Here is a 15,465-nt window from a genome sequence, read left to right as displayed (position 1 = left end):
TGGCATGAAATTTCAGTTTTAATGTGGATTCTTTGTATTAAATTACTAATTCTACATCAGCGGGATCTGGAGTGTCCTAGCAGGTGTGTTAGACACTATGTGCACATTTTTTCTGTGCAGTGAAATAAATGTTTTGTTTTGGAATCCTAAAACTATTAAACCTACTTAAAAAAATCCTTTGCCTTGTCCATTTTTCCAGAGCATCAAAAAAATAATTGAGTACTTCGACTAGATTTCTTATAAGCCTAGGTTTCTCTCTTAGTGCAGCAATTTAAGTTTGGTTCAGCTTTTTACTCACAGTGGCAAAGACACAGTAATTAAGCTTATGGACCTAAAAGGCTGGGGATGTTTCTTCTGAACTGACTTTTCAGTGCATACTGATGCTAACCACCACAAAACTGCAAAGTAAATTTTTTTAAGTTTCTTTTTATAGACACGAAACAAAATTTGGGCAGGACTAGAGAAAACAAAGAGGGTCTTGTGAGCATGCATTCACTGCTGCAGTTTATGATGACACAAACATGGAGCAAATCTTCAGCTCCCACAGATTTGAGATCAACCATCACCAGCTCCAAACTCTGAGAAAGCTTCCCTATGCAGACACCGTACGCTTCAGCACAACATACGGCTTGGCTGTAGAGCAGGGCAGCCCCAGCAGTAAGCAGAGCTTTCAGCGAAGCAAGCTAATTTCATGTCATCTGTTTTTCATTCACAAGTGAATCCAAGATCATTCTTCATACTTCTGCTGGAAATGAAAATTTTGAATTCTGCCAATTCTCTCAGCAGTCTAAATTTAGGCACCTCTATCTAAAATCCTATTTTTTTTTTTTTTTTCCGTATATATATTTACATGTGTCATCCCAGCTCTTACTTTCAAGCAACGCGGTAAATATTTTGCTAAATACTTACAAACCATTATAAGACCCAGCCCTAAAAGAATTTGAATGTCTCTGCATGTATCCCACAACTGTTTGATATCAGGTGTTTTCTCCATTGTTCCTTCTGTGCTGACTTCCATCTCCAACTGCGCTCCACCCAGCCTAATGGAAATCCCGGAAGGTCGCTTGCAATGAAGCTATTGTGTGGTGAGCAGAGACTTAGCCGAAATGAAATTCACCCTGTGCAAGAGGACAGGAAAGTTCTGTATAATACAGAGATTAAATAATGGCTAATTCTTGTGCTGGGCTTTTGAACAGGGGTGAATTTTATCCCATCTTAAAATGAGAGGTATACAATAGGGACTGATTAAATCTTTACCACTTTAGCCAGAAATTAATGATTCAAACCTTTTTATTGCTCCAGGCATCTTCAGCCTGAAAAATTGTCTTGTCCCTTATTTGTAGGTGGACTTTCATTCTTCAGACTATTAATGGATGGAGTGCCTCCGCATATCATCGATTCGTATATGCGTGAAGTACAGGCAGACAAAACTGAGGGGAAGTGAGAGTCCAACCACAGTGCTTCCTGCCGCCACCCTGGAAACTGGTAGCCAGAATTACAGCATTTTAATTCTTGCATTGACAGAACAAATGTGTGGCTGCAGATTTTTTCTTCTTCTTCTTCTTTTTTTTCTTTTTTTTTTTTCCCCGCCCCATCTTTCTCATTTATTGTTTTGTTTTCCCTACCTGCTCTTACTGAAAAGAAAGAATACGCATGGATTGCTTTGGGGTTGAAATGAGATGAACTGAAGACAACACACACTTTGTAATATTCAGCTTTGTTTTCTGTTTGATATTGTGTTTGTGGTTTTTTGTTTTTTTAATGAGGAAAGAGGAGAAGCTGTGTAATAATAAACATGAGGAAGCGGTCAGAGTTGGTACTCGGTGGTACAAAACATACTTTTGCCAGACTGAAAGTACATGGATTAGCCAGTAGCTGTGCAATAAGACCTTTGGAATACATACCTCTTGGATAATGTATTTTATTCACTTGAGAATTGTTTAACAAAATACAGTTTTATTATAATATAATTAATACATGTGTACTTAATGATCACTTACGCTGAACATACCTTCCTTTAGAAGTTTTGATTTTCTAAATCCAGCCCATCAGGCTCTCAACTGAGCTGAAATTGTTTTATTTAATGTATAATAAATATGAAGTGTTTAAGATCTATCAAGTTGTTTTCTGTTTTCTTTTTTTCTTTTTTTTTTTTTTTCTTTTTGTCTTGTCCTACTGTATTTCTTATTTAATTTACATGTACCATAAAGCAAGAACTTGAGCCCACCACACAGAGTGGGACACTTCCCTATCATCCTGTCACTTATATACCTGTTCTCAGTCCAGCCATATAGATAGTTCTTTTGATCATTGACGAGTGATTGATCCTCAATTACAGTTTATAAAAGCAAAAGTCTACTAAAACCAGTAGTACTGGTAGTATCTTTTGATGTCAGTACATTTCCAAGCAAACATCTTAGCAGTTAGTAATTGTGCAATAATAAATGAATTTGTTACTATGATCCACCACTGCTGAAGGAGTGTTTTTGCATTTGAATTACTGCTTCTTTCACTTTGTGAATCTGAATACCTTTTCTCACTTTTTTTCCTTTTTTTTTTTTTTTTTCTCCTGTAAATCTCACTCATTCTGACATCTTTTATCTTCCTTCTCTCCTTCCTATCAATTTCCTCTATGCTTCTTTCTGTGCAAGGAAGCAGTTCTCCATTCCCAATGAGCCTGGATACCACCCAGTCTGCATTTCAATCTGCCCCTGCAAAAATCTTTTTTTCTGTTTTCTATTCACACCAACACATGAAAGAAAGCAACTTGACTACTAAGAAGAAAATTCCATAAACGATAATTAATTTCTCTTTATTCTGTGTCTCACAAGTGAATTGGGTCTTCCTTCATCTGTTTTGATGCCTAAGAGGTTGTGGGAGAGGGTCAGTTGGAATATGTCACGCAGTTTTAAGCACGCCCCCGATTTAAAATAACACAAGTCTGATGGAATATATTATGGTCAGCACCAAAACTACAGTTATTGTGAGTCTGTGCTTTTCACTAAGCTAAGGAGGATATGCATAGCCAGCTTCAAGCTTATTAATCTGCCCCATCTGTCTTAATATACCACACATAATGACCTGGTGGCCAGCACGAATCTCAGCTTCTGTAGGCGCTGCTGATGGAATTAGCCACTCTAATTTGTACCAGATGCCAGCAGTGTTAGCAGACAAGCTGAGCTAAGCTACTTTTCACCGTGTGAACAGCAACCATTATATTCAGATGCCCTTAATTCCTTCCCAGTTGCATTTCCCATCAGCTGCACGTGAGGCTTGAGATGCACACGCCAATACTGAACACTGGGTATTGGGCCGTAGCTGGAATTCAGATGAGCGGCTATTAGTGTGTTATAAATTCATGATTTCACTGAAGGCACTGATCATCCAAGCCTCTGGATTAAAAATTAATTGAATATGACTTTGAGAGGAATGATAGGCTTGGATGGGCTAGGAAAGGAAATCCTAGTAAGTCTAATACAGGTTGCAGAACCTTCATTAGGGAATAACAAAAACCAAAGGTTTGATTTATGATGAGTTGCCTGATGGAATTCTCCAGGGATGGTGTTCAACAGATGAAATGAGTGACCAAAATCACAGAATTAATATGAAGGTTAATTTTGAAATCTATAACTAATACCACCTTGGGAGAATGAAGACACAGCAAAGATAAAAACTACAGGTAAAACAACCTGAGAGAATGGAAGCAGCAGCAGGATGTCATGCCGTAGAAGACATGGCCCAATTCTCCCAAGAAGAAATTTCTCCAACGTAAGCTCACGCGGGATTGCCAGGAGATCAGTAAAGTACTGGAGGACAGCAAATAAAACCTGGTCATGTGATATAAAGGAACAGCAAAACGTTAGAGCTCCAGGAGAAGCGAAACTAGTGAAACGATTTTATAGCTTATGGTTGTATTCTGATGTTCAGTAATATGTGAAGCTACTTTAGTCTTCAGGTACTTTCATTATTCACACCACCTGTTTGATATGTACTCTTGACAAACGACTGTTAGTGTTGAGGTTAGAGTTCAGCCCTCCTTCAGTAGCACAATTTATATGGATTCTCTTTTCCACTCACTTTCACAAACTGCACAGGAATTTAGTACTTTTGAAAACTTTACTTTGGTGTTCAGTTTGACTGAAATACACATAGGTCAAGGAAAAATATCTGGTATAAGCAGGCAGACCCAAACACATATACACGTGTATACATACACAGAAAAAGAAGACGAATCAAAGTTAATTTAAAAAGTTGTATTTATTTTTAAAGAAGCCAGAATATGATATTTTTTGGCTTATTTACTTCTCTTGGCTTGTTCTTCTTGCTCATGAAAGGGCATTTGGCTTATAAATGGTAATGTTGCACAAATTTTCATCTTGCATCTTTTCTTAAACAGCTGTGTGTGGAGCTGATACAGGCACTGTAGTCACCCATTAACACTGAAAACTCATGGCGAGTGTCAGTCCAGTTTTTTCTCACTGAAAATAATGTCACAAATAAAGAAAATGGAAGAGAAAAACACAAGCAAATCATGTAAAGAATGCTTGAATCAGGATAAGGAGGTTCATAAGCAGGTCTTCACTGAGAGTCAGATTTACTTATTTCTTTAATATTCCTTTAAAAAAAAGAAAAGTGTTTCTCTAAGCTTCCTGTATTTCCTTTGGGGGGTAAGAAAAGTGTAACATTGCTACATTTACAGAGCATTGTTAAGGGAGACTTATTTTATGCATGTCTTTTGTGGCGTTTTGAGATTCTGGAGCAAAAGGCATTCTATTTTAAGCACAGTATACTGACTGTCACTCAGTTTTCATGGCTTGCTTTCCTGACTGACAAGTAAAGCTGCAGCTTTGCTGAAGCAGACAGCATTTAGAAACCAAAGTATATCCTGAATATTGAGGAAGTGCTTGAAGTCTAAGCACACTGGAGTTTAAGTTCTGTGTTCTCTTGTTCTGTGCACTATTGCTGAAAACTTTTGAAAATAAAAACAAACAAACAAACAAAAACAACAAAAAACCTTCCCTGGGTTCAATGATAAATTCAATAGGAAATGTATGTTGTTCTCTACTAATTTCCTAGTTTGTTTTTTCCCCCTCTTATTTTCGCATCTATTACTGAAGCTTAAAATAACTAAAATGGATTCAGTGGTGGTTTGGTTACAACTCTTACAAACAATATTTTTTTCTTGATGCCTCTTGGCATCATAAACAGCTTGATCAATCTCTCCATAAATACCAATACCTTTAAGTTCCTTGACAAAAGTAACGCAAAAGGAATTGCAAGCAGCAGTTTCACCTGTGTTCAAACCCATTGATTCCAATTCACTGGAGATCTGGCTGGTTTTCAATGTCGTGTTTCCATTTTGCCTTTCTCTACTTGGCCATCATTGAATCTTTATTACGTTATGTATTACCCCTTTATCTCCTGGTGGTTCTTCTCTTCTCTGTTTTGGCCCTGAATCCCAGTCACCATATTTTACAGTATTTACTGAATTTGGGACACACCTACTGCGTCAAGAGATTTTGCAACCACCCTTTTGTGCATGTCAAACATTCCTGACCCTTGCAGTAGAGAAAGCGACTCATGAACATATTAACTCCAGCAGACAAAGGGAATCAGCTTATTTGCAATAACAGGAAACTGCTGTGTCCAGGAAACAGTTGTGTCTGGCCAGAAAGCTTCAGCCTCTGGCCCACAATGGAATAATATAGAAAGTGACTCCACCTGATTCTGGGGAGATGCCATTGGGGTATATAATCCTCACTAGAGGTTGCATTTTATACTGTTTGCTTCATCTTTCACACAACTGTATGGTGCTCATCTTCTCTTGGCCACATTTTAAAAAAATCTACCTCCACAACAACTCAGGGATATTTATAAAACCGCTTAGGTGACCCATTCAAATAACTTTAAGTGCCACACTTTCTCACAAGGCGTAGCCGCTCTGAAGTGCCTTCTCTAAGCACATCAAGGAGGTAAAAGAAGCCGTGTACAATATGGTGTTTGGACACCCCATAACTCTGACTGCCGCTCCCCAGGCACAACACTGATTACCTCCCTGAGTCTGCAGCAAATGTGGGGAGCAGAAAATGCGATAAACACTATATTTAGCAGGAAAACCACCAGGGCGAAGGGATTAAACCCACCCTGGGGTGGGACGCAGACGCCTGGGGGGCTAGAAAATGGCGGCGGGCGGGAGGCACGCGGGGCTCCGACACCTCGACGGCTGCGGGCTCCCGACCCGGGGGTGGCGGAGCCGCAGGGCCAGGGCCACCTGCCCTGAAACGGGGCGGCCGTGAGCTGAGAGCTGTGGGTGAGCGAACCGACAGAGGGAAGACGAAGGAGGAGAAAGAGGAGGAGGGCAAAGGCACTAAGGGGCTGGCGGGGCCCCCTCAGGCAGGGCAGCCGCGGGGCGTCGGCCCCTTCCGTCTCCTGCTGCTGCCTCAGCCCCGCCCCGAGCGGCGGTGGCGGCGGCGGCCTGACCCCGGAGCCGTCCCCGGGCCGTCCCCTGGCCGGGCGGTGCGGAGCCGGAGCCGCAGCCGCAGCCGGAGCCGGAGCTGGAGCCGGAGCTGGAGGCGGCGAGATGGCCGCGCCCTGGGGTCTGCCCGCGCCCCTCAGCCCGGCGCAGCTGAAGCGGCTGGAGCAGCACCGCTACAGCGCGGCCGGCCGCTCGCTGCTGGAGCCCTGGCTGCAGCCCTACTGGGCCTGGCTGGTGGAGCAGCTGCCGCTGTGGCTGGCCCCCAACGCCATCACCCTCGGCGGCCTCCTGCTCAACTGCCTCACGGCGCTGCCGCTCGTCGCCTCCTGCCCCAGCGCCACCGAGCAGGTACCGCCCGGCACGGCAAGGCTCGGCTCGGCTCGGCTCGGTGTCCCCCCCTCAAGGAGAGTGGCCCCGGGTGTTTTTCTGGCAGTTTTAGGAGCCCCATTAGAGATACCTGCCCGCTCAGTTCCCTGGTGCAGAGATTTCATGGTAGTTGCGGTGGGAAATGCCAGGGGAAGGTTGTTTTGTGTAGGGTCTTTGTGTCTGAGAAGGGTGGCTGTTATATCGGGCTCATGGGCTTAAATGGTAGTTGGTTTGTGGTTTTGTATTTTTTAGTAACTTAGATGCACTGAGGTGAGTATTCTTGTTGGCAGGTGCATCCTTCTTAGCCCCTAATTCCTTTGTGCTAGAGGAGGTGTTTGTGGTACTCATGCTGAGAAACCGATCCAGGTCAAAACTAACTTGGCTTTGGTCTGACCCTGATGGCTTCCCTGATGCTCATCAGCAGGCAGCCGCACTCTGACCTTGCACACGGTTAGGAGAAAGGAGGATGGAGATGAGTGGATGGCTGGAAACCACAGGCTGCCGTCTTCTAATGGCACTTCCAAACTTAAAGTGCTTGTAGAACAGATACCTGCAGCTTACCTTTGTGATGTAGGTATCAATCCTGTGCCAGCCATGTACCATGATGTTCATTTCAGCTTTTTTTTTTCTTTATTATTCAAATTATTTTTTTCTTTGAGGACTCCTACTAACATAAAAAAGGTTGCCTTGCAGATATCCAGAGAATTACTTCTTCCAGGAGAGCTTTGGTTAGTTTTAGGGACTTTCATGTTTTTCTTTTTTTAATTGCAGAGGCTGCATTTTGTAAGAACCTGCAGTCTGGACCAAACTTCTGTTTAGATATCAGTATCTCAATTACAAATATGTAGCATAAAACCAGACTTCTCCTACTGTTTTATTCTTACAGTGAAGACAAATGTTCTGTTGCCTCCACGCTGTGAGCAGGCACTGACTTTTTTTTTTCTTTTTCTTTTTTTTTTTTTTTTTTTTTTATGCTCCCCTTGGTCATCATCATCTCTCTTCTGCTTGTTGAATGATTCAGCTTTTCTCCCCCCTAAGATGTCAGATCTGTGGATGGCTTTTTAAGAAAGCTAAAACTGTTGAAACACTAATAGGTGTTGTATACACTATTGTAATACCTTCTTCGTATTAATTCGAATGTGTGGGCTGCAAGGGCTAGGGGGGAGGAGGAACTGAAAATCATGTTAAAGATGAGCACATCACAGACTGAACTAATAGGATAGAGCATTTCTACATCACCTCACTGCGCTGGCAAGCCACTTGCTCCATTCATGAGCACGTCTTGATTACCTGATGCAGCGTATTTGTAAGGACATGTCATGTTCTCTTGGTGGAACTGTAAGAGCACTGGATAGAAAGAAGTAGCAAGCAGGTTTTTTGTTTGGTTGGCTTGTGTTTTTTTTTTTAAACACAAGAGTTTTAACAGTTGTTTTGTGTGGTTTTCTACCTTAACAAGTCCTACTTGAACCGTTTTTAAAAGTCCTGCTTCGAAAGCTTTGAAGTCTTGATGTCTGTGCAAGCCATCTGAAACAAGTAAGACTGGTAGTTGGTAAGCCATGAAAGTAAGTCTTAGGAATAAAAGCACCCTCAAGCCTAATCAGACCTGAGTTTCACCTAGCTCCGAGCTCCCTACAAGAGCAGCTGGTAGCAGATGCTGCAAACAGAGCTCTTTGCTGTGATGTGCCCTTCCAGCTGCCAGAGTACAGCAATTTAGGGGTTTCCCTGCAATGGATTCTACTCAGGTACTTGTTAGAACAACAACTGAGGGATCTATTTCCCCACAGGCACCTACCCCTCCATGATTTTGCCTTCTGAATTCTTTGTTTTGAGCCTGTTTATACTTTTACTAAAATAGGACGTAATGGAAACTGAATTTTCACAATTTAACAATACTTTCCCTGCCACGCACAATGCAATTAATGTCTAAAACCATACAAGGCTCCCTTGTCCTCTCACTGTGTAGCAGTTATTTCCTCCAGTCATCTCCATCAGCATCAATAGCCAATGAAAGTTACTTAAGAAGCACAACATGTTTTGGCTTTTTAAATATTCTCTGCTTTAGTAATGTCTTCCTGTCTAGGAGCAGCATGGGTTGTGGCGCTGCCTTCTATAAATGCACACTTCATCATAAGCCTTCTTATCTCTGCCTGAGTCATTAGCAAGCTACACTCCTCAAGCACTGCTGGAACTAAAATCCATGTCTGTAGATTTTTATAGTGTTTGTCCCAGTTTCCTACTCGGTCCGTGTAACTGAGGGTAGGATAACAACCTGTGGAAGTAAAACATGCTATACCAGCTGTGGTGGGGACATTTTCATGTTCTGTGCAGAGTTGATATATCTTCCTTACTGTGATTGCAGGCTCTGTCTTTTTTCTTTCTTCCTTTCTTTTTTCTTGACACTAACCATAGAATATTTAAGAATTAAAAGTTTTGCTGACTTGAAGAACAGTGTGTGTTTCCTGCATTACAGTGCAGAAGAAGCACTTCTTACACGAGGATTTCCATTTATGCCACCCTTTGTTAGTGAACAGCTTGTTTTGCCAGGAAAAATACTCTACTGCAAGCTGACTTCTCTGAAGTAGCTGCAGTTACTTCATTAGGTTTTGCATGTGGAAACCCTGGTACCCCTTCCCATTCTGAGGAAAACTGACATGTTTTTTTTCCTTGCATCAGCACTAGGAAGAAAACCGGCTTAACATAATTTTCCCTCTATCTTTTTTTTTTTTTTTTTTTTTTTTTTTTTTTTAAAAAAAAAAAAAAAGAGAAAGAAATCTCTGCTCCTGCCCCTGTCATGGTTGCTCATTGAGGGACCCAGCGTCATTAAACCTTAGAGTTCAGCCACAGGTCTCTGTAAATATATGGGGAGCTAGAATTTTAGCATAGGATTTTCATGCTAACAGTAACTAATACTTTGTATTGATTTTATATCTATTAAAAATCCTCTAGCAGTGGCTTTATAAAATGGTACAGTGACTTTATAAAAGGGTGCAGTGCCTTGCTGCAGCATGCTAGCTAGAAAACTGTAAGGCCAAAGAGACCAAAAAGCAGGGGAGGAGCCAGATGACTCCAGCTGACCCTACTGTTTGCTGCTTGGAGGGAGAATAACGTTGGTGGAGCACTGTCTCTGCTTCTCTCTCTTTTAAGACCTCCCTCAAAACAAAAACATCAACAACAAGCCCTAAAAAATAAACCCTTTAAACTGAAATCAGGGTTGTCCTGTTTGTTTATTTCCCCCTGACGGAGGGAAGGCATTGACAGGCAGGGCACTGCAGATAGAAAGGGCGCACCGGAGCTTTGCGGGAGAGACAAAAGAAGCAGGTAAGAGGGTGCAGTGGAGCAGCTGGTAGGGACTGAGATCCTGGGGGCCATGAGGGAAGAAGCTCCTGGCCAGGCAGAGGAAAGGCATGAAGCACTGATTGGGATGGGGAATCCGTATAATGCCCAAGGAGTGAAGAACAAAGTGCTTCAGGAGTGAATGGCAAGAATTGCTATTTGGCATAAAAGAAGACAGCAAGGTTCGGGAAACCCTGGCATAAAAGGACAGAAGCTCTTTCAGAGGGAGCTTATTGGGGAGAGGAGGGTGCTGGAGGAATGCAGGGAGTCATGAAATGTACTTGGGCTGTACTATGATTTATTTATTTTTCCTCCCCTTGTTGTAATGCAGATTTGAAGAGCCCCTTCCCTTCTGTTGCTGTTAGTCTGGTTGTACGGAGGGCTTCGTGCTGAGAAGTGAGAGAAACAATACACATTTTTGGGGGGAAGGAGGAGGAAGTTCCATAAAAATGGCTAAGATAGAGCAAAATTAGTTAGGTTAGGCTGTGTTGTTGGACTGAGGAAATGAGATTATGACTGAATACGATGTGTAATGAAGGGGGGGTGGAGAGGGAGGGAAATACTCAAGCGTTGCAGAAACTCGGGCTGTTGAACTCCCAGGGCTTGAATCTTGCTTGAAATAAGCATTGAAGGATCTTCTCAGCATATCTAGTTTTCTGCAGCTGTCCCCGTGCTCTTCCATGGTGTGCTGTCACACGAGCAGGAGGCTCTGCGAGGACTGCTCTCCAACCTACACCTTCTCCAGAAGGCAAGGCATCCTGCACGGTCCTGTCAAACTATGTGCATTATCCTGGCATCCTTAAACACCGGTATGATACCCTCAGGTTCAGCAGGTGACCTGACCTGTACCAGACCTGCATTTGACAAGACTTTAGAGCTGTGTAATCTTTCAGTTATCCCTTTTAATTTAAGCAGGGATGCTTTTTATTCATACTTTCTTTCCAGTAGGATCTGTGTTCTCTCCTATTAGAACAGCATCTGGCTCTGGCCAAATAGTGCATTTGCTTGGACAGGATATAACTTGGGGCAGAGATAATAAACACCTCATCAGTGGCAAGCTGATGGTTACTGGGAGCCTCCTGACCTTTCTGCCGGGTCTGTGAGCTGTGTCAGCATTCTCAAATGCTCCCACTTCTCTCATTTGTGAACTGCTTGGGCCCAACGTGGGAAGGTGGCCGGGGACATCCCCCGGTTGTCCATCCATTTAACCTGCTAAACACGTAGCTGATGAAAGGGGTCTTTGGTCCTTGCTGCCTTGGGTTCAATTTGAACTGAGAGCCCAGGGATGCAATGCTCCAGATTGTGTTTCTAAGCCCTCTGGCAGTTCAGATGCTGCTGTTCCTGCTCTTAATGGGATCCTCCCCTCCTCACAGAGGTTTGTCTTGGTTTTTGGAGCCTGGGGGCTGGTTGGTTTGGTGCGTCCCAGCAGGAGCCAAGGCAAGCAGGCTTGGGTGAGTGGCCTTGGTGCTTATGCCCATCTTATAACTTGCAAACAGACAAGAGCCCTTTTTTGCCAAAAGATCTAATAGAGAGGCCAGACTGGAAGCTGCTTTGCTTTTTTGAGGTGTAAGGTAAGGTAAACATCGGCGATGTTACCTTGAAGAAGATTTCTCACGTCACATATTGTGGAGCTGTGGAAACTGTTTCACAAACTGACGGCAGCAACCAGCGAGCAACCTTTCTGTTCTCATTAGGACTGAGGCTGTGTTTCTTGGAGCTTGCCTTTCAGAAGACTGTGATAATACCAAACACGGGGCGTGGAACCTTACAGCTAGTGATGAAAAAAATGTGATGCAACAGGTTTTTGTTCCTGATTGTTGTTTGGGTTACGGAAATGATCCGGTTCAATGGGAACCTGCCCAGACGCTGGCATTTGGCTTCAGAGGTGCTCTGAGCCTCAGGCGTCCAGGAAACCCATGGTGGCGGGGGCAGAGCTGCCAGGCATGGCCTGGTTTTCTTGCCCTGATCCCAGGATTACTGTGACGAGTGTCGATAGATCTAAAGCTAGCTTTCTGTAACTTGCCAGAGTATGTCACAGCACGGGGCACCTCGTAAAACCCTGCGAACAATCAAAGTGATATCGGTGATAAAATCGGGCAATCATTATTCCAACGTATGTCCATAATGAAACTCTCAGCCTTTCTGCTCGTAGAGCTTCAGCCATAAATCTGTGTCAGGAGCTGGCTTGTTGGAGAATATCTGTTTTTCTCCCTACAGCAAAGTTACTCTGCAGAAGCCCGTATAGCTCTTCTGCTACCTTTAGTATGTGGATTATGTCAAAAGTAAAATGATCTGAGCTTCCAGAGGGTCCTAACTGTGCCTTTACCTCTTGAAACGCTGACCTGTGGTGGACAGCCCATTCTTGTAGCTGCTGCCTCGCTGCCGGACATGTGCCCAAATGAGCTCAAACCAAAAGCAGCCCTGGGGCTCTCGGTTCCTACCCACAGCTCTGTCATTCACTGATCCACCACTCCAGTGGACTCCTCCTGCTGCTGGTAGGCTCTGTCCCCTTCGTTACAGGAGATAAACTTTTTCAGAAAACAAACTAGGAACTCAGTCCCTGGTTTAACCAAAAAAAAATATAAATAAAATAAAAATTACTTTCAGTTGAACTGGACTGACAAGGGAGAAGAAACCTAAACACCTGGACTAATTCCAGTGGTAACAACCAAGTGTATATTGCTGTCATCACCTGACCTGAATTTCTGTAGTGTGATCTCTGGTGTTTTGTTGAGTTTTGTTTGTTTCTGTCCCATACCTTATGTTAAATATCAGCATGCAAGTGTATACTCACCCTCTTTCACCTGCTCAAGGCTTCCAGCTTTACCTGTGACTTACAGTTTTTTCTTGGTTTTCTTGGGGAGAGGTGGCCTGGCCAGTTTTGAACATTGTTGTGACTTTTCTTGATTTGTATGTACATACAAATCCAAATGTCCTACCTATAACTGGAGTCCCTAATTCTCTGGCTGTTGTTTCAAAGCTGGGTGAAGCAGCCCAGCTTTTCTGACATCTAATGGAGGAATGCTTAATCAATGAAATTACCCAAATAACAGGTAGCAGGAATACCATAAATTTGCTGACAATACTGTTTCCATACTAAAATCACAAAAATATGTGACAACACGCAGCCTTTGATACATGAGGAAGTCTGAAATAAAAAGCTACGGCTGCTTTCAGGCTCAGAACTGAGCCTCTCGTAAGCGCCATTTTCGGGAAGGGCGTTTTGTGACCAGTGTAACTTGAGGCATAACTTTTTGCAACAAAAATCCTGGAGTACAATGATGAGGAGGAAGAATTGGCTGGAGAGGCAGCTCACGGCATCTGTGTTCTTATTGATACCTTCCCCTGTCCCTTGCAATAAACTGAGTGGCAATTGTCAGTTTTTGCTTTTCCCCAACTGGGAAAAGCAAAAGCACTGGGTCCATCTGAGCAGGGACAAGCCTCAGCTCGCTGAGAGGTTTGAGCAGGTGTCTCTGATAGCCGTGACTAGGCTTACGAAATCCACATAATCGTATTGGTCTCTTTGCACTGCAGGAGAGGAACTGTAGAGGTGTGAAGCTGGAGCAGCGGCCTCTTACCTGGGAGTGGAAAAGAATCAAGTTTTGTGGCCGCTCGCTTATTTAAGTTGTAAATTGCATTTCCAACGTTCATACCTAACTTCAGTGCTCTCTTCATGAACAGCACATCCATATGTTAAGGATACCGCTGGGATCCACTTGAGGCAAACATGTAACCAGGATTTTGTTCGAGACTGTTGGAAGTAATTTTTAGTAAAAACAAATTCCTGGACAAACAAAGACATATTGACTTCGTGTATGAAAATGATGCACTTGAAAGGTACTAGTGTGCAGGATGATTCCTTTGAACCTGTAATGTTAATGTAGCTGATCCACAGGTTGTTTCGAAACTCTAATAGTCAATATCAGCCAGATAGCTGCTTGTTCGTATTTAGTGAATGGTTTCATTTCTTCAATTTAATTTCCAAAATGTATCAGTTTGTGTACGTTGGAAAAAAAAACAACGTTCTGTAAGAGCTCAAGTCTTTTATTTAGTAAACTGTAAGGGGTTTTAATACCTATATGTTGTAAATGTGAGCAGATGATCCAGGTATCTATCACGTGAACTGCTGAGAAGGTTCATAAGTGTCTTGCTACTACTTTCTTTCTTAAAATTAGTTTCACTTTCATAACATTTTTCTGCACAAAGCATACAACAATAATAGAAATACTGCAGTCTTAAGGTGGAAAAATAAGAAGGGGCACTAAAGTTTGTTTTTGCATTTTAAAATAAGAATAGAAAGACCTCTGTTTCCCTGGGGTACCTGGAATAGTTCCTTGTGGTAGTTACTACACACAGTAGTTACTACAACTCACATAGAGACTAGTGCACGTAATTTGGTTTGTCCATTAATGAAGCAGCAACCAGCACCATGTGGTATAGTTCTGTGCTGCATGATATTTTACTTTTAATGAAGTAGATTATTGGCTAAGGATTTGGGAACTGCCTAGTGACCTTTTACATGAATCTCTTTCAGGCACCTTTTTGGGCATACATCCTGGGTGCGTTAGGACTTTTTATCTACCAGTCGCTGGATGCCATTGATGGGAAGCAAGCGAGAAGAACAAACAGTAGTTCTCCTCTAGGAGAACTCTTTGATCATGGTTGCGACTCTATTTCCACAGGTAGCCTTAATATACTGTTACCCATCCTAGTATTAAAAATGTTGCCTGTTTTCAAGAGGAGCTGACTAGTCGCAGACTTGTTGAAATTGGAAGGAACCTCTAGAGATTGTTTGTTCCAGATCCCTGTTAGAGCAGCATCAGCTTGTTCCCTTTTTTTGGGATAGCTTTACCGTCTCCTGGTCACCTTTGCATCCCTGACCAGTATCAGGGAGGATATTTCAGAAGTACCTTTAGCAGGTATTGGGTAATACAGAGTCTGCTCTTACTGGTTGTACATCTTCATCTGCTTTGAATGAGCTTGGTGATGAACAAAATATTCACTAAGAGGATTTTAAGTGCCTGAAAGACTGACGTTGGCACATGAAAGTAAGGGCTCTGCTTTAAGTAAGAGGTTCCAAAATATCATTTGGGTAGTAGGGCACCCAGCCTGGTGGCTAGGAGGAGGATTTACGTTCCTTGTAAGAATGAATTTTTAAAAATTTGGTTTGGAGTCCTGAAAAAGCCTTACTCAGTTTTACTTTCCATAACCTAGCTGCTGTTGGTGGCAATACCTTCTGGTAGCACTCCTACAACAGCTTAATGGCCAAAATGTTTGCCTTGGGAGCTGGT

The 15,465-nt window shown here is 42.8% G+C and overlaps 1 protein-coding gene across 1 annotated transcript in view; it reads left to right on the top strand.

The window, feature by feature from the left end:
* Positions 1-6,540: 6,540 nt before the first annotated feature.
* Positions 6,541-15,465, top strand: part of CHPT1 (choline phosphotransferase 1) — a 20,701-nt gene continuing 11,776 nt past the window's right edge. The window contains exons 1-2 of the mRNA XM_032185361.1: positions 6,541-6,823; positions 14,709-14,856. Coding sequence (XP_032041252.1) covers positions 6,581-6,823; positions 14,709-14,856 — 391 coding nt within the window. The 5' untranslated portion in view covers positions 6,541-6,580. The remainder of the gene's footprint in view (positions 6,824-14,708; positions 14,857-15,465) is intronic.

The sequence above is a fragment of the Aythya fuligula genome, chromosome 1 (genome assembly GCF_009819795.1).
Source record: "Aythya fuligula isolate bAytFul2 chromosome 1, bAytFul2.pri, whole genome shotgun sequence".
Lineage (NCBI taxonomy): Eukaryota > Metazoa > Chordata > Aves > Anseriformes > Anatidae > Aythya > Aythya fuligula.
This window is presented reverse-complemented; position numbering and strand designations above follow the sequence as displayed.